This window comes from Phalacrocorax aristotelis, chromosome 11, assembly GCF_949628215.1.
Source record: "Phalacrocorax aristotelis chromosome 11, bGulAri2.1, whole genome shotgun sequence".
Taxonomy (NCBI): domain Eukaryota; kingdom Metazoa; phylum Chordata; class Aves; order Suliformes; family Phalacrocoracidae; genus Phalacrocorax; species Phalacrocorax aristotelis.
The window spans coordinates 15,124,080-15,144,244 of NC_134286.1; the positions used below are offsets into that span (position 1 = coordinate 15,124,080).

A 20,165-nucleotide genomic window follows, 5' to 3' on the forward strand; every position below is an offset into this window, starting at 1 on the left:
AAGAGTTATTTCATGTGTGTTTACCTCTGTTACCTCTGCTGCCTGTTTGCAATAGATTTAACATTCAGTATAGATGTAATGTTCGGTATAAGTTAAAATCCTTAGTCTTCACTCCTACACAGGAACTAAACAGGCGGCACGAACAATAGCAATATCAATTCACATCTTCCCAGCACTGCCACTGCTGGTACTCTTTGACTCTGCCCTTTTGCTTCTCAAGTCTAGGGAACTATTCATTGATTTAGAGTAGGGGAGAGACTAAGGATAGGTTGGACTCCCAAAGGAATGAGATAAATGCCTTTGCCACAAAGGAAAATCTAAGGGCATAAACTCAAATGAGCAGGGGTAGAAGGGTCTGTTTCTGAGATCTCTGCCTGTCCTCCTTTCCATTTTGACACAGCAAGTTATAACTTGTGTGAATGTTGCACACGTAGCAACCGGACATTGCACACTAGAAGTATACCTCATTATAAGACCTCAAAATATCAGGTAAGTTTCAGGGATGGAGATACAAAGAATTACTGTCCTTCTGTTAGAACTGGGAAACTGAGGAATACACAGGTTGTGGAGACTGTCTGCAGCTGCACAATGAGGATATTCTTTGAATCTAGCTTTTTGCTGCTTATTCCTTGAGGGAAGTTTAGACAAGACTTTTTGTTTCTCTTATAAATGTTTCTTGACCTTTTCTCTGCTTCTTTTGCCTCCTCAAGATCTTTAATCACGTGATTAACATGTTGAAATGCAGCTGTGGAGTAAACCCAACAAATAATAGATTTTTTTGATTTATTAGCCATCTGGAGGGTTGAACCAAACACATTTTAGAAAAATCATCAGTAAATAAGATGACGACAAATCCTGAGTTTTATTCCTAGCTAGATGTTTTATATTTTCACAGTAGGATTTTTACCCACTAAGCCTAGGTCATATGTGATGAATTTGTAATAAATTATTTGCTAGGAAATGATGTTTCAAACCAGAATTTCAATTTAGAATTTCTTTCTTAAACATAGACCATTCAGTACAATTTTCCCATCTTTTTCTGTCACCAGGGCTGTATATTTGTTTTCCAAATAAAGCAATTCTTACAAAAAAATCAGGCCTAGCTCTAGCCAGTTCTGTTCTTTGCCATAGAACTCTGCAATGACCAAGTCAATTGGTATTGTCAGAGCATTTAAATCTACTAGACTTCATGAGACATTGATTAGCATTTGTAAAGCAATTTGACAATGTTTTGTAGGACTACAGAAGTAGAATCAGTAGAATTTGTAATGTCATATTACAATTTCTCCTTTGTTGGATGGAGGAGTCAAAAATAATACAATTAGCAACTTCCCATCAAAAGCATTTTTGAAAGAATCCAGAATATATCAAAATAGTTGGGGAAGGAAGGCACTGTTTCAAGCCTCTTCTGTCAAGGTACACTGGTAGTAAAGTCCTAAAATAAGCACGCATGTTATGTGAGTTATCTCTGAAATAAGTCCATTTACTGGCAGAGAGCCATAACAGTTTGTATTGTAAAGTTCACCAAAGACACTGAGTAAACTGAAGGCTGGGCAACAAAAGCAACGATGTTCACAGTACCCATGCTAGCTAATTTAAAACCAGCTCAGGTATGTCTACACAAGCAACAATCACTCCTCAGAGTGTAGTACACACTCAGTGTGTGTAGATCTTTTCTCCGTTTTTTAGAAAAAATATGGAATAGTTCTTCAAGAATGGGAAGTGGCCATGTTTTTCACTACACACTTCCTTAGTTTGATTTCTACCACTGGCCTGATGGAAATGTAGGGATTTGGGAAAAAAAGCTGACAGAATGTGGCGGGTTGATGTTGGCTAGATGCCAGGTGCCACCAAGCTGCTCCACTCCCCTCCCCTCCCCAGCAGGATGGGGCAGCGAGAAAATGAGATGGAAAATAAACCTCATGGGTCAAGATAAAGGCAGTTTAATAAAAGCAAAGGCCACACATGGAAGCAAAAGGGAAAAATGAAAACAAAGATTTTATTCCCATCAGCAGGAGATGTCCAGCCACTTCCCAGGAAGCAGGGCTTCAGTATGCATAGCAGTTGCTCTGGAAGACAAACATAGTAAATAACGAGTGCCTACCCTTCCTCCTCCTTTCTTTCAGCTTTTATTACTGAGCAGACATCATATGGTATGGAGTCCCCCTTTGGCCAGTTGGGGTCAGCTCTCCTGGCTATGTCCCCTCCCAAGATCTTGCCCATGCCCAGCCCACTGGTGAGGGGGGGGAAATGTTGGGGAGACAGTCCTGATGCTGTGTGAGCACTGCTCAGCGGTAGCCAAAACACTGGTGTATTATCAACATCTTTCTAGCTACCAGGACAAAGCACAGCACTATGAGGGCTGCTATGGGGAAAATTAACTCCATCTCAGCCAGACCTAATAAACAGAAGCCCAAATATATCTGTGTTATTACTCAATTAAAAGCAGCTCAGTTACATCAAGGATGAAGGTGACTCCTAACCCACAGACAGACTGTTTTAGATTTGGTCACTTAAACTCTGATTTTCATTTTACCCAGCCTTCACTGCACCAATTGAAATTAAATTTCCAGTATTTCGAGTATTCTTGAGCATCTCTCTGTGAAGCCATGAAGGTTACTGCATTGCTCAAAGCAATGACAAGAAGCTGTCTGTGGTTCATACGCACCAAGAGTCCAATGAACCATTCTGATTTGTAGATACCACATGCTTGGTGACTTGATATTTCAAAAAATGGATCTGAGCTGATCCACATGTTTGGCTTCTGAAGGAAAAGTACTAATTTTTTTAAAAATACGTCATGATGAGGAGAGTATCTTCTCCACTCGTTTTGGTCCTAGATAGAGTAATATTGGGCTTTTTGTCCTCGAGGTGAGACTGACTCAGAACATCACACACAGAATCTCAAATACAAGGTTGCCAACTTCATGTCAAAGGCAATTAGCAAGAAAGAAATACAGACTCCTCTATTGACATTAGAGGACAGGTAGAGGAGAGAGTAACCAATGAAATAAAGAGAAAAAAAAAAAAAAGGAGCACACCACACACGTTTATGCATGTATCATCACATACTAATCCTTCAGCCCTCGGGTTTGGGCTTTCTGATTCCCAGCACAATTCTGGATGGTTTGTTTGCTGCACACTACGTTCTCCTCCTCCACAGGAAGCTGTAGTTAGCACCAGTTGTATCATTACAGAATCAGAGCACGATACAGTGCAGTCGATAAGTAGTGGGTTTTGGTTTGTTACTTAGGATCATAGGTAAGTCATTCTGTGTATATAAGAGAATGGTATCACTTCCAAGACAAATTATAATCTGTGAAGATATATATAACTATAAATATAATTCAACTAATGTGGAAAGTTTCTCTGGTTTGGTTGGAGTGTTAAACTGGATCTCCAAGGAGTCTTTTCAATACGTACAGGACAGAACAGCATGGCGGGTTATAAACTTACTTGTGTTGAGTTGCTTAGCTATTCACCCAAGCATACAGAGCTGGTGAGGAACTGGGAGATTAACCTCAGTTAGACTTGCAGCAGCTCATGGAAAAGTTAAAGCATGAGGTCCTTCTTTCTTCTGCCAACATGTTCGATGGCATGAAGCGCCATCTGTCTCACCCTAAGAGGCTCTTTGAGGCTTAGCAATTGCTGCCTCAGGTGGCTGATCAGTGCTTCTGGATCAAGAGGGTGAGGAGGCATTCTTGAAAAATACTTTGTGTCTAATCTCACTTTCTCAAAATCAAATACTTTTCCCTAAAAATCCTGGATTTTCAGTTATGCAGTAGAAAATATATGTTTTCTTTGGATAGCAGACACTTCCCCTGTAACACTTGACCAAAAATCTGTCTTCTGCAGATGCCAGTTATTTTATTTTGATATCTTTGAAACAGCCGCTTGTCAATTCATTCTCCTCAGGTCTTTGTGATATAGGAAAGACTGATCAAAGTACTTTTTCCAGTTCTTTCTATCCAATAGGCAGCCTGCTAATTGGTAGTGATGAAGAAAAGCATCATTTTTCAAATTTTGCGGTCCTTGTGCACAATCTAGAAGCAGTTTGTGCTTATTCCTGTGTTTAATCTTTTGCATAATAGTTAAATACTAGCTAACAAAATAAGTTTATGGGTATACCCACACTGCAGATCAAATAAAGTCAGTGCAGGTGGTTCTTGAACTAATGCTAAAACTAGTGCCAAAATCAGGTGTAATACAGCACAAGAGGCGGGAGTCATTCACAGTTATAAAAGTGATGGGAAAACATTCCTGGACAAATACTCTCTCATGGATGATCCTCTGTATCTTACTTCTTTTAATGTATTCCTCATCTTCTTCCTTCTAATTCAACATTAGAGTCAGCTGTTGAAATAAGGTCTTGGAGAACAGAGGCACAATTATGGAAGGCCATAATTGTTAAAAAAAAAAAATCAGAAGGAAATTACAAATTAAAGTGGAATGATTGTCTAGTTCACCCTGGCTTCCATTTTCTAATCATCCTAAATTATTTTAATGCATGTTTTCAAGATCAAAATTAGCAAAGGTCCCATGATGTAATTCTCCTAAAACCCGTTGAATATTACATTATACCAGACCAATTTCACTCCAATCTTTTGCAGCGTCATCTCCCACTGAGGGCACAGGTATCATGTTTTAGGGACCTTCTACCTGCTCTGTTTCTAGATAGTACATTTAATACATGAAGTTTAGGAATCATTGTGGAGTCAAAACCAGCTTCTTATTTGTAAAGGCCTAGGAATATAAGATTAAAAAAAAAACCTTAAAACATGTTTGTGAAATATCTTAAATTAATAATCAAAAGCTCGCATCAAGTCTAAAACAAATCAAACTCAGTCATGAAGATGAGAAACAGGAATTATTAACTGAGTAGCAAGCCTGATGGAGGTTCCAGGAGATCATTTTGTTCAAAGATTAAAGGCGACGAACACTGAAATAGTTGAGGAGGATGGCTGTGAATACTTCTGACTAGAGCTGCTAAATTCAGTAATGATCAAAAGTTAATTATCAAAGCAGAGAGAACTACTCAACACAGACAATTTGAGTCAATAGCTAAGCAGCCCAGAAAAAAAGTAATTTGGAAGAAGTATTTTCCTATAATGAAGTTATATAAAAGACGTACATTTCAAAGAAACCTGCCTAAAACAAGATTGCATTCTTCCTGATCAGAGAAAAATAATTAGCTCTAATTGACAGACCTGCTGCACACCAAATATTTTCAAACAATATGTTTCTGCATCAAAGCTTAATGTGTAGAGTTACTCAATGCCACTTTGATTTTGCCTTCCTTTATGTTCTGCCACTGGGCATGCTCATGATATCACAACAAATATGCTTTGAAAAATGGATAAGCAACACCTACAAGACAAATAAAAGCAGAAGTCCAGATCCTGCATTTCTTTCTCAGATGGAATCCCTGACATATACTCTGTGCTGTGTTTAACATTGCCGTGGTCTCACTGAGAGGCAAACTGATTCATTTGTAATAGGAAATGACTGGTTGCTTGATCATCCAACATTAAACTAGGCGGGCACGTAGAATAACCTGAGCATTCGCCATATTTGTTTTAAACTCTGTATGAGTGTGTGACACTGTCCCTCCAGCATGTGCCTTTTCTTAAGTCAGGAAAGTGCCATCTCCCAGTAACAAAGGGAAAAAATGTGGAAATTCCTCATGTAAAAATCTAAGGAAAGACATGCTAGAATATTCATGGCCCAGGAAAATAAAATATATCTATAATTCTTTCTTCCTAAAGCTACCATGTTTCTTTCAAGGTAAACAGTTGCCATCAGTGTAGCTAAGTAGTCAAAAATCAAACATCCAGTTTAGACTCCGCTCTTTAATATTCTATGACTTTGACATTGCCAGTTCTCACTCCCTGAAATATCTTCATCTTCTTTAATCTTTCATGTAAACAGTTTAGCTCACACCATCACACACATGCTCTCCAGAATATCTTCTACTTTACTTTGTATTAGAACTGACTGCATTATCGTTACTTACTTGTGATCCTAGACACTCTCTGCTCTTCTGTTTTCTTGTCCTTATCTGTATTTTGATATTGGCTTTTGCATAGTGATTTTTGAATAATTCAGGGTAAAAAAAACTGATTTAGATGCAAGTTTCACATGCTTGAACTCAGAATTGTTGTAGTCCAGCTATTTGGTATATAAAAGGGTCAAGCAAAATATCACTGTACAGGCAACAAAACTTCTGTCATTGTTGAGGGCTGTTTATGAGCTTTAAAAATAACTTTAGTTCCCTGCAGGATGGGACTGAAACTTGGCATTTAGAGGGAGGCTTGGGAAACTGAAATGCCATTTCTGATGGCGTTTTAATCCATTTTAAATGAAGCATTTGTGTGTTGTTACATGTAGTTTATTACTCAGAGAGATTTCTTAATAACATGCTTCTGACTCTGCATTTGCACGTGGCAGCTGAAAAAGGGAGATTTGGGAGAGTATCATTGGAAAGAGGCACAACTCACATTATCTCACTAATGAGGCAGGGACCCCATTTCATCATAGGCTTGTTTGAGAGGACATAATTAGGTTTGGGTCTGTAACACTTACTTGTGCAATCTTAAGTTTAGCATTTCCTGAGGTTTAAGTGTCTTATTTAGCAACCCTACTGTACAATTAATATAATTGTTTCCTATCATGCATTCATTGAGTTATTCTTTAGATGGAAAATATAATCCAAATGAAACACATTTTTCTTTGCACGCTGGGAGCCAGCCCAGAGGATTGCTGTTGCCCCATCTCAGCTCTTACATGCTCTAATTCTTTCTCCCAAATTTTAAATTGACTATTAGGGATTTCCGTGGGTTTAAACACAGATTTTATCTTTACTAAGATTGGAGGCAAAAGTGCCAAAAAAGCAGGTATTTTGAAAAACTAGCCCCACTGTAGAGCCCAGAGAAGAACTCAATCTGGCAAAATTTGGAACCCTGTTGTGCAGGTCCCAGAGGTTTCAAAGTTAGTCAGTTTTCATAAAGGATTTATTTCCTCAAGGGCTTATGTGAGCATTTTTCAGGACCACTAATATTAGCAGTTCCTATGTGGGGACCATTTTACTCCCATCCCTAACCATAGCAGAGGTTAAAGTTCCTCACCAAAACCCTTCTGTTCAATTTTGGTAGGATTTATAAAAATCTCTTTGAAGGTAATTAAGCACTAAAACTTTCCTTACTATAATAGGTTTATGGATCAGTTGTCTTAATTCTGCCTTTCACCGCTATGCGTGCTTGTAATCTCGCTAACCATCTGACCGCTTTCCACATTTAAATCTATTACAGTCTGGTTCTGCAAACGCTAGGAGGAATTCTCTGAAATGATATGACAACACTAGTTTATCTGAAGGTGACATTTCAAGCCTTCTTGTGTTAAAACGTTATTTACTTATTCTGAAAAAAATCAGAGGGGGGATGCAAGGTTGGTTCAGATTACATAATTATGCCACAGAAGCATTAAAAAAAAAATCTCCACTAAAATCTCAAGCAGCTTAACCAGTGTGATAGACTGGCGCAGCTCTGCCATCGGTGCCCCCAGCTGTGTTGCTTAGCAACATTTTAATTCAAGAAGAATCGAAGGAGATGAAATCCCTGTGGAGAGGGAAACAGAAATAAGAGGGCCGTTGACAGATGATCTGAGTTGTTTCTTCTAATATACTGTGAAGATCACTGGCTCTTTTCATGAATGATAAATGGACTGTACACAGATCAATGGGTTCAGCAATAAACTGGAACCAGGCTCCATGTCTGAGGTGGTGCAGGCCGAGAGACCCAAAGATTTACTCATGTAGATGATTTGGAGTGTGTTTTCTCAAAGGTTTCACAAGAGGAAATTGATCTGAACATTTGGTCATCCCTTGCCCTTTTCTGTTGTTGGCGAATAAAAACTGTTTTGGAAACAGAGTCTGTTCTTCCCATTATTTTTTCCTGTTGTTCTTCTTCCAGATATGGACAGATAGCTTGTGACAAAGGGGCCAGACCTCAGAGCGGGAAATGAAGTAATCACCTTGAATGAGCGGTTCCTAAACACTCGTGGCCGTGAAAAATAAACAAACCACACTGATATCACAAAGTGGGGCAGAAGTATTTAAAACCTGTAGTGCTACCTCTCTGAAAGTGTCCAGCTCCTGCAGCCCTCTGCCCCCGTTGTGGCGGGCTGCCTGGGCGTCCATGTTTGCTTGTGGCTTGGTTGTGCTTTGGTGTGTTGCTTAACTGTTTGTTTCCCCCCCTCTTCTGTTTACAGGCTGCTGAAAAGACAAAATTGAGAAACATTCCTGTAAAGTAAGTTATTTTTATATCCATTTGAAAATGCAAGTTTAATGGAGTTGTTGTATACAATCACTAAAAAGACTAGGACAGTAAGAAGGGCGATGAAAGTGATAATAGAATTCAAGTTGCTCCTAATCATAGCTATAAAAAGGTCAGTATTATCGAGGAAAGCTTTCGGTGTGTCCCAAATGATTGCACTCCCCAAGTTTCATCCAGTTTCCATAAATTAATGTGTTGTCTATGAATAGCTGCCAAATAATATCACAATCATACTCAATACATAGTGCTCCTAGCCTTGGGGAGGTTTATACATGCTAAAAAGATTATGATTTTTAATTGCAATCCTTGAGAAGGTCTGACAGGGGGGAAATAACTAGGAATGTGCCAAATGATTTCTAGACACATGGGAATATTTTGCACCTATGTATCAAGGCTTTGCTATCCTGTTGATTAAGAGCTCTTTCTCACTCCGTGTGTGTGTGTCTCACACCATACACACAGACACGTATGTTTCTGCTCTTTACAGCAGAGCTCTGTGAAGGATGAGCAAGCTACCAGGGAGCAATTTCCAGGGCATTTTATGAGAAGTTCTTAAATCTTAGGGCACTAGCAGCAACACTCAACCATATATCATTGAATTAAGAAAGTTGCTATATAGATGTCCTGGCTCTTTGAGAAAAGGCATTTTCAGTTAAAGCTACCAGCAATCAGTGATTCTGTTTAAATAATGAATACTCCAGTCTTAATGGGCTCTTATGTACCAATAAAACACATATTTTTAGCTTCAGTAGGTGATCATTGCAGTTTAACTAAGTCCCAGTAACTGTATATTCCTGTTACAGACGGAGGAAATGTTCTTATTTTTATAGTAGTAAGCTGATCTTGCTGGCTTTTGGACTGGAGTGGTTTTGTGTTTGTGAGAACATGCACTGACAGGACTCACAAATCGTGTTTTAGCACACATAACAAAAGAATACAGCTCTACTTCTCACTTGGCTTCCATCATGTATGGTCATTTACACCTTATAAAGTGAACGCAAAATGCGTATGAACACTCCTTGGGGTGATTAGGCAAGATGCAAGATAGTCATAAATCACTCTCTTTATATATCATTCAATCTGATAAAAATTAGAAATAGGATCCAGCAGGGACCTGACAGCACACGAAACTTCTAATAAGACAAGGAACCTTTCTTGCCTATAGGATTAGTTCAAATTCAGTGCAAGCTGAATTAAAGTCATTGTTAGCTGGTGTTTGTTTAATACAGAGTGTGAAATGAGCTGTGTTTTCACCTCACATTCTAGAGGATCCAGAAGTTGCAAGGTGATGAGAGTCCTGGGGAACAACTCCAAAATAATCATTTATCATTCATTCACTTTTTTTTTAATATTTTGAGTCAAATTCTCAGGAATGGCTCAACTGAATTGAGTTTTCCCACATTTAACAAAGATATTGAGCCTTGCAGTCATTAAATAGTGTGTATGTGACAGTGATGCCCAATTAATCCACCAGAAAGATTTGGGAGTGGGGGGGAAAGGGTGGTTTAGGTTAAATCATTTCTTTATGGGACTTGAGTAAGTGTAATATTTCGGAATGGAAGAAGGCCAGATGGACAGTCTCGCTCTTTCCACCTACGTGTGCATATTTCACCCTGTCATGTTTCCCCCAACTGGTTATTTAACTTCTCTTTGACTGTGTTCATGGTGGCAGCTCCAATTAGTACCATAGGGAATCCATTATACATATTAATTACACTCTGCATAACAAAAATCTGCCTAGTATTTTTCAGTGACATGTAACCATTTAAGGTATACAGTTATGATCGTATGCTAAAACATTTCTTCTCAGGGCAAAAGTAAGAATAGTGTCTTTAAGGTAGCAGCAGTAGGTATGGATTGCATTTATATAAGCATCACAGCCACACGCTAGTACAGCTCAGGCTTGTCTAGCTTTGAGTCGTTGCTTTTGTAGCTCTCAAATGTCAAAGAGAATTTCCCTTGAATTTTAATGTTCTTCAGCTATGCAAAATAAAGTTAGTAGCTTCCATTGTCATAAGGGCTGAAAGCTGTACAGATTCCTTCTGCCATATGTGACTTATCACATACATTTTTAAAAACACATTTCTGTTATTAAGACATATGTGATAGTACACTTCTGCAAATGTGAATTGCTCTTGGCTAAAAGCCACGCACTAATAAGTTGAGTTGAATCTAACTGCATTTGACATCTGTTACAATATATATTTTTTACATATATAAATATATATATAAAATATTCAATATTCACAGTTGTCATTAACATAAAAAAATTCCTTGTTTTTATGTTTTGCTGACATAGTTCTTGTGTCCCCAAACTGGAATCAGAAGTCACTCCCTTTTAAAGACTATGGTTTGTATAGAATCCTTGGAAAGGGTCTGATAGTGTCACTGTTTAACATATTAGTTTAGGAGCATGATGAAGATTTCACAGAAATTTACTTTTCATTGCTCAAGTTATTAATGTTGCTGGTTTAATGTTCAGGGGGTTGTTTACTGTTCTTTTTTCTTCGGTTGAATCCCTCCAGCACTTAGCACTTAAGACATAGGGAGGGAAAAAACCAAGGAAGTTTCCTTACTACAGTTCAGTAAGGCAACCAAGCAGCTGGTTTCTTAATGTCCAAGTGTCTGTAGGTGCTTAGGCTAACAGGTGTGAACTTCCTGATGTCCAACGTGACATTTGGCTCCTTCAGAAGGCTTGGTCTCAATTCCGTGTTGCTTGTAGCACTGCAAGACAGAACACATCCATCGGAACTCATCTCTATGCATTTGTAGCATCATTTGACATAACATTATAAATAAGCACACAGAAAATAGATAAGTCTCTGTGTCTGCAGAACTGATTTATTTCTGAAAAGTGCAGTTACTTTTCCAGAAACATAAGACCCCTTCCTGTCTGTATGTGGCACCAAGGTGGCCCCCATAACTGCAGAATCCATTTAACCTACTTACCCTCTCCTGCCCTTGTCATATAAGGAGCACTTGCTTTCTCCCATTGGTTTTATCCATATTTACTTTGAGAGTCTGCAGTACAAAAGGGATTTCCTGGATGCAGAGTCCTAGATGCTTTCTTACTTACTTGCTGGTCCTTATCATGCTGTTCCTATCCCTGCGTCTGAAAGAGGTAGCATGACACAAACAAGTTTACCCTGTGGAGGGTTTATGATTTCTAAAGAGCTGTTACATGAGAAATGGTTTTGAATTAGGACACATCCAGAGGAAATAATCTTCTATATACCCTGTGATTTGATGGAAGAGGGGAAGAACAGTGATATCATTAAAATTCAATAGCAGCTTTGTTCTGAAACCCAACTGATGATCACTCTTCCCAGATTTTAATCCAGACTTGGAGAGGCAATGGGAGCCTACATCGGCATAGGGCCTAGAGAAATCATGTTCATGTCAACTTGGACCACATTACTTGTCTTTTATCAGTGGGTTGAGCTGCAGGATCCCCTCAGATCCATGCACAGTCAGGGTTAGGCCTCACTCTCAAGTACACATACACTTGGCTTGGCAGCCTGTACATTAACATAGACTGAAGGTCAACCAACACAGTGCTTTATCTCTGCCAGTGGCAGAAGGTGGGGGAGGGAAGAACAGCAATTACGGAGACATCCTCCACAGAGAGTGTCCTCCCACCTTCCTGCACACAGCTTTTTACACTTCCATAACCACATGTCCCATGTTTAGGAAGTACCAGTGGACTTAGCCTCCATCTCTTTTGAAATCTGCTTATGCTTCTTGTCCCCACAACGTACTGGGGCACTGAGCACCATAGTGTGCAAAAAATACCCTTTTGTTTGTTTTAAACCCTTTTCTCATATATTCACTGGAATAACTACACAAGTAGTTATTCTTACACAAAAGAGCAAATGATTACTCACTGTTCTTCATTCCTGGTGTTATATATCTCTGTCATACAGACCAAGGAGTCTTCCTACTCAAAAGCCATTAATAATGCTGTTCTCCCTCTAAGTGTGTGAGCCCACCAGTGAGCTAATATAGACACAAGGTAAGTCTCTTTGCAGTTGGGAAAGGAAGACTGTGTGTCTAGTAGTATGGCAGAGACACTGGTTAGGAAGATAACCAGTTTCTTTTCACTGTTTTCCATATTAAAGAGATGAGTTCTTTGCATGGTGGTGTCCTTCTGACTAAGGACTGGATATGCTGTCACTATAAACAACTGCCTCAGATTACAGTCCTTTATGAAAACGGCCAAATGCATTCCTTGGAAAAATGTGGGCAGGTGAAAGAATGATTTGGCCAAAACCTGATGTCATCCAACACTATGAAACACAACAGTTTTGTAAGAGAGAAATTAGATTTTTAAAATGGAAAATGAATGCTTTTAAGAGTAGTTCATGTAGTCCATGAACTGCTGTAGAACTGTGAGAATATTGGAATTGACTTCTTGCTTCAGGGAAGAAAACATTGCCTTCCTCAAGTGTCCTTTATACTCTCTTCTTTTATTGTGCCTTTAAAAATCTTCAATAGAAAGCAATGGCATTTTCCCCAAACACCTGCATATGCTTAAATTTGCTGTAGATTTAATGACTTCCAGATACATGTTTTGGGATTATAGCTTGTGTTAAAATCCTGCTGCTTTTTATATTTTCAAAATATATTTGTTTTCCATCAGCCACATGTTTGTTAACCAGAAAGACTTCTGGTGTTTATTGTCTTTTCCTGCCATAAAACTCATCTTCTCCTCAGAAGGGCATCTGACTTGACTTGGTATGGTTTTCTGTCCCAACCATCATTGGAAATGCAATCCATTAACATCTGATATCTTGACATTTCAATTGACCTCTCATTTGCAAAGCGCAGTGGTATTTTTCGTGGCCTTTTCATCCTTGATTATACATGGAATAGGAGTGAATGTTTCTACTGACTGCACTTTAAAAATATCTTTGTTTTACCAGCTGGAGTGGCACCTTGTTTTTCCCTCCCTGGTTAGACCTTATTCCGCATGGAAGGTCTGAGGTCTAAGCAAGTCATGCAGAGCCAGAGGATTTTCTTATTGACTCACTAAGCGGGAGGGCAAGCAGGTCAGACTCTGAGGGTCAGTTAATGTATGCTGTAATAGCACTAACCATAAACAGATCTTTTGCTCCCATTGGCAAAAGCGCAGACTTGGTTGGTTTGTTTTTAACCAGTCAAATCAGGCACTCGTAACTAATAGAAGTACGAAAGAGGCAGTGTGCCGTTGGTACGCTGGCTCAGCTCTTCCGCTGCAGGGTATGTCCTGTCCTGTATTTAAAAAAAGAAGAAAAAAAGTGTGTCATGTCTAGGTTGACAAACCTCCTATTCAAGGATAATTGTATGGGAGGATGGCCATCTAGACATACATGTATGTGTATATATACGGACATTTACATATGCATAGGCACCTAAAGACTATAGGTGCCTATGGAGATCTGTGTATGTGTACCTAAAGGACTTAAACCACTGTTAAAGAAACAAAAAGCCCAAACCTCCTATAAATCTCACTCTCAGTAAAACTCCCAAGCAGTTTCCACACCGCCACCTGTTAGTCTCTGCTTCTAAACCTTCCTTCCTGTTGTTTCTCCTCAGACTATTTCTGGCAAACTACTAAATCAGCCAGCACCAATTCAATTAGTTCTAAAAATCCATTACAACATAGTGCCTAAACTGCCTGCCCATATTCATTTCTCAAAGAAATCCATTCATATTTATGTTTTAATACTTTAAGTCTAGCATGCGAGAGCACTCAAATCCCCAGTAGAAATCCAGGAAAAAGCCTGCTTACAGGCAATTATAGACAATGTTCTTTAGCCCCTGATCCTCCTAGTCTGTCCACTTAGGCATCTACACAGGTGCAAAGTTCGGTCAATGAGATCAGTTTATTGCACCAGCAGTAAAGTCCCTCAAAAATTCACAACAACCCCAAATGCCACTGATTCTGCAAGCTGGGCCACGTGGAAGGGTCTGCGCAGACATGCAGTGCTCACAGCAGGGTTGGCACCTGGAGTATCAGTATGAAAACCAATATGCATATCCTACTGTTGGTTTCCAGTGAGGTTTATTTCGGGGGCTACATCTCCTCAGCAGCATGTGAACTCTAGAAATGTTGCGAAGGATTATTTTACTCTTACAAGTTAAAGGTTAGTGTTGGAAATGGATTATAGAACTGCTGCTTTTAAACTGTTTGCAAAGAAACGCACATATTAAATCCTTTTTGATGATATCACGTTAATCCCTAAATACTGATTTTTATGTAAATTTTGACTCTTGCAAAGCTCTGACAATTCAGCTATCCCCACGTGGTTTTATCAGAGCTCAATTGCTCCTTTAGATCTTTTTTCCTTTTTGCAGTACCTTTTGCTTTATTCCAAAGTCATCACGGCAGCTGGAAGATGTAGTACTTTAGACATAAAATAATAAGTCTGTTTAATATTTTACCTTTATTTTCTGAATTTGTTCCTCTGACACGTCTTGTTAGATATATTTTTATCAGTCCAAAGGATAACCACAGTAGGGCTATTTTTATTTCTAGGGAAATGATGCATGATAACTACTGGCAGGGCCCAAGACAGTAAATCAGTCCTGTTCCAACCACAGAATGTATTAAAAGTCTGTAGCCTGTGGTAATAAGTTATAATTTAGTTGACTAGCAGTTTGTTTGGACTTAAAACTGTACAAATGAGTCACATTGGCTAAGTCCTGAAATATAAAATAGTTTGTGCTTTATTAAGGTTTTCAGCTACCACCACAACAGGTACCTAGAGAAAACACACATTTTTCAAATGGGCGCAATACATTTTTATAGTTAAATGCTTCCAACTTGATTGTATAATTTATAGTAGATGGTTAAATTACCGCACGTCCTGTGTAGTGCACAATGTTTGCTTACAAGACAATGAGATGAACAGACTCCGAGAGCTCATTCATCTAATCTCTGCAAATCTGAGCACGCACCATCAATACCAAGCACCGCTGGCGGTACGCAGCCACGAGGCGCCCCTCAGCTGCCAAGCCAGGCATGTTGCTCAGTAGCCATCACAGAATTTCAGACAGCTAGAGAAACCTTCTCTTTCGTGTACTTTTATTTACAGAGCCATGTATATGCCAGTTGACCAAAGCTAATCATGCATTTGCGTAAAATTTTCCAGAAGTCTTGTAGCTGGACAAAAATAAGTATTTTCATTTGAACTGGGTCGCTTTTGTTATTTTTCAAAACAACATTTTTACACCTTCATTGTGGTACAGCTTGTCAAGATTAAAATTAGGGCAATTTCTAGTAGTTGCAAAAAAGTGAAAGTTTGAGCCAAACACAACCTTTTTTTGCCTGATTCCTTCTTTTGACAGAAAAGAAAGTTTAGTTAAGGTCAATATTTTTTTTCCAGTTTTAGCATGCTGTTGATCAAAGGACTACGCTTCTCTCCTCGCTCATGCTGTGGTTTTGATCATTTTAGACTTTATATTTGTCTTTCTGGTTATTATTTTTAATTTTAAGTTACTTAGCATTTATTCAAACAATTATTCTCAGTGTTTGCTTTGGGCATTGTATTAAGTAGCAGCTGTTTTCTAACTACCTGTGATCTTTTATAAATTAATGCTTTAAAAATGTGCTTCTGTGCAATTAAGATATTGCAACCAAGCAACAAATGCTAGCAAAATTGAAGAAAAGGCCTGATCCTGGTATGAATGGGAGTACATGTTCTGCTGGTTTCAGTACAGCTGGCTTCAGATGTCATAGCCCTGAATTTCACTGTTATGCCATTTTTGTGCTGCTGGAAGATAAATAACCAGAGCAAAACTGTAAGCGGTGTTAGTGTATATATATAACTATGTGGTTTATTTAGGTTCTAGCATGTGCTAGACACTCTCCAGATGAAGATCCCTGCCTTGGAGAGCCTGGTAAGAGGCAGTGGATAAAGCTGCCAGGCAGTGGGATTTAACTGTGGCTGTCAGCAGTATCTTTGAAATCTGTAGGCCTGTGTCTGCTCTCTTTTGGACTGCAAAACTCCACTAGTTTCACTGGCATTTCGCCTAATTTTTCTTTGGTGTGAGAGGGGAGAGTGAAATTTCCTTGTTCTTTCTGGCTTGTGGCCTCATGGTAATATATCCAGTAGGTTTCCTCTGCCTTGCAGGGTCATGAAAACAGGGCAAAATAAAGGAGGTCCTCCTTGCTATCAGCTTTTATATATCCAAAAAAAGTGCCTGCCATACAGCAAAGAGTCCTTTACTTTGGCAGTGAATAAGTGAAGTAAAAGAAAAACAGGTGTCTTTCAAGCATTTATTATTTTTTAATACAAGTACAAAAAAAAAAAAATGATCTTGTGCTAAGTGAGAGAAGTAGAAAAAAAACCCCAGTCATTTAGGATCGATGAATATGAAAGAAAGGTAAAAGCTAGATAATGTTTCAGGAAATAACACTGCTACAAGGTTAATTTTGCCTAGTACAACATTTCCTAGTATTGAATTGCCTGATATGCTCCCTCAGGGATTGCTCCTGCGCTTGCAATAATCGAGGCTGATTTTATTGGAAAATCACCTCTGGATGAGAGACATACTCTAGAGAGAACTTTGCATGGGTACAAATAGGTTTTTGGTGCCAGTGCCATGTTGCCCAGGCCAGCACAGTTATAGTTCCCAATCTGTCTGTGCATTCAAGCAGCAAATTCATTAGCAACCCTTCTGGCAGGATAGAAAAATAGACATATTAGGGAAATTTACTTTGAATTGTTTTCAGGATTTGTTGGATAACAGTTCAGTAATCAAATTGCGCCTCCTAACAAGAGCATTAAATATTTTTATTAATAGTGGCAGGGAAGCCGCAGATATTCCTTTAAGTGCAGAACACTTTACGGTAACGCTATGTGACTTGCAAAGATCATGGATGAAAGAAGAGATTAGCATAGTTGGAGCGGGGGTGCTTGTAATGTCGGAGCTGATTTTTGTTTTGCATTGTATGTCAAGGCTGTGTTGAGTCGTGTAACTCTCACATTACAGATGTAATGTATGTTCAAGTATCGGCTCATCCATCCGACCCTGCCAGTTTGCTGGCTCTTTAATTGTAGAAGGGGGCCATATCTTGACAGCACTGTGCTCTCTCCAGCTATGGGACCTAAGTTCAGATATATGCAGCGGCTTCCAGGCCTTGTCAAGTGGAAACTGAGCATATTGTAAACAGAGCATGTTTTGCCTCCAGCTGGGAGGAGGGACACGTGGAGTGCCCGCGTACGAGGGCCCTCCGCTGACCTTGGAGCGACTTTGAGTGTGGGGAGTCTGGAGGAGCTCTGGGAAAAGGCTGATTCAGAGAGACAGATGAGTAAGAAAAATCAAGGAGATTGGCACAAGGATGGTGGAAAAAAAATCTTTCTAAAGAAAGCAGGAAAGATTTTTACACTCAAGGCCAACACTGAGCCCTTTAATCCGGCTCGTCTGGCCACACACCAGCAGTAGTGAGAGGAGAAAATACTGAAGAAAGCTTGCAAGCTAAGGTTTTTGCAAAAGCTAGTGTTCTGCTGGGGGAAAAAACAGCATGGACTGAATTTATTAAAGAATAAATTACATTAAGCTCCAGGAACTGACAGGGTTAAAAATTAGGGTGGTAAAAATAATCCGTATACTCTGTTTCCTAATTCCTGTTGTCTTCATGATTGTTTCACTGTGAAGAGGGGAGCCACCCTCGGTATCAATCATAGTAAGCTATTTAGACGCAGAAATAAGTGGCATATGGCTTAGCACTTTTGGGTCTAGCAATCAAGTAGCAACCTTCTGCAATACAACTGTAGTTCGGTTCCCAGTGGGCTTCACTTTGATGATTGGATATATTGAGTTCCCTGTGTCATTCAAAGACAGCAGAATTTCATACAAGTTGGTGTTAGCTTCCTCTCACTTCATTTCAATTTTCAATAACTAGTGTCATCACATGTAACAGTTTCTTCGTAATAGAACTTCACGTCAAATCAGATTTGTCTTTCAAGTGAAAGAGGGCTGTGAAAAGCCTTCTGAAATACTGATCTCTGGAAAAATTCTTACCACAGTGAAAACGGGGAGAGATTATTTATTTATTTCTCCTAAAGACTCTGAGGTACCCAATCTCCAGATCATTCAGGAATACACAGGAAAAAAGCTTTGGTATTGCATTTGGGGTGGTATTAACATTCTTTACAGGACTTACCCCACATGCTTGCTGGAGTCATTGTTGTGCTAAGTAAATAGAAAACATTTGTTCAGTCATATTTGAAACCAAAACGAAGATATTTAAAGCCAAGTTCTGTGTAAGTGGAGTTCTATCAGAGGAGAATTTGGACTTCAGATATTAATTGATCCCTCTGTATTTCAGCATGGCAGCTGTTAAATTCTAATGTGCTTTGCTGGCTCAGCCCCTGTCCCTGGGCTGTGGAGATGCGTCTGTGGAGGCAGATGGAGGGAGGCAAGTGCCTTGCCCACTGGAGAATGGGCCCTCCCGGAGGTCAGGGTATAGGGAAGGGAGGGAAGAAACTCAAAGAGTAAACAGCCCAGAACGTGCATAAGCCTGCAAGTCAAGTGTCTCCTAGTTCTGTCAGGGATATTTCTGGAGAGATCTGGTGTCTTGGAGAATCTTCTACCGGTGCCAGTGCTTGAAGCTATACCTTCTCTCTTTGGTGCCCCTTCTCCATAAGATTTCCAAAATGAAAGAACTCTTTGAAGGTCCACCTATGTCACACAGCCTGTACATTGAGATTCACCTGGCAGCTTACCATATAGCACCTCCCACACATTTGGGTCGTGCCAAATAGTGTAACCGTGTTAGCAGTGTTTTTAAAAAGTATATTCTGGGTCACACATTCGCAATGAAGCACTTGCTGTAATTCACAATTAGTCTTAATATGGTGTAAGAAGAGTGACTGCAGACAAATGTCTCACAGCTTTATAAGCCCAACATTTACCAAGCAGCAAAGATGATACGGCTGTCTGTATCACATATCCAAGACTGCCCATCCCATAGTTTTATTTCTTGGCAGTTTTCTACAATTTTGTGAAATATTTTTTTAACGTGACAAAGTCACTTCAATTACACAGTCATTATAAGTTTTGCCAAGGTTGACTATGGATCATTTTGTGTTCATTAGAGCACAAAATTAGAATTTTCATTGCAGCAACAGTAAACAGTATTGGCTCAAAGGAGTCAAGCTTTTTTCCCTCCATAAAATCTTGGATAAGCTGTAACTGAGGACTTCCATGGTTTTTTGACAGATTTTAATTTCTTTTTAAACTGCCTTCTGTGTTGTTGGATTTTTTCTTCTCCTTCCTAGCCCTTGGTATATTTGTTTAACTGAATAACCAGTTCCCTTCAAAATTATGACATTGCCACTGTATGCATGAACAAGCAGGTGCAGTCAGTGTGTTTATAAGGCTGTGAATATATTATTTCTTCAACTTCTTAAATGTTATACCTTGGTCCTTGTCACTTTAGACCCAGTCAGGGCTGTAAAAGCCATAAATGATCTTCAGGAAATAACCCTGTTTCAGAAAATACTTCATCATCTGCTTAAGTCCCACTAAGCCCCATTAAGCTTTCACTTAAGTAATCTGGGAGTTTATTACTTAAGTAATAATTAAAGTTTCTATTTAATATTCTCATGAATTTATGGATATATATGATTGAGTTTGCTCATCATGCTGATGTAAATATAAAGAAATTTCATCAAAACCAATCATTTTATAAATGCAAAAATTAAGCAAGTAGGACATAAATACAGCACAGAGTGTTTCAAGCGATGGAGAAAAAACAGAAGGGCTTCCAGTTAAGTCCAGGCTTTCAAAAGCTGTCTGGAAGAGATAAAGAATAGGACTACCTTTTCTTGTCTGTATTTAGAAAAA

The 20,165-nt window shown here is 39.1% G+C and overlaps 1 protein-coding gene across 7 annotated transcripts in view; it reads left to right on the forward strand.

Annotated features, from left to right (window-relative positions):
• Positions 1-20,165, forward strand: part of AFF2 (ALF transcription elongation factor 2) — a 340,458-nt gene that overhangs the window by 257,752 nt on the left and 62,541 nt on the right. For all 7 annotated transcript variants that reach the window (XM_075107035.1, XM_075107036.1, XM_075107034.1 and 4 more), the window contains one exon: positions 8,266-8,303. In XM_075107035.1, the coding sequence (XP_074963136.1) occupies positions 8,266-8,303 (38 nt within the window). The remainder of the gene's footprint in view (positions 1-8,265; positions 8,304-20,165) is intronic.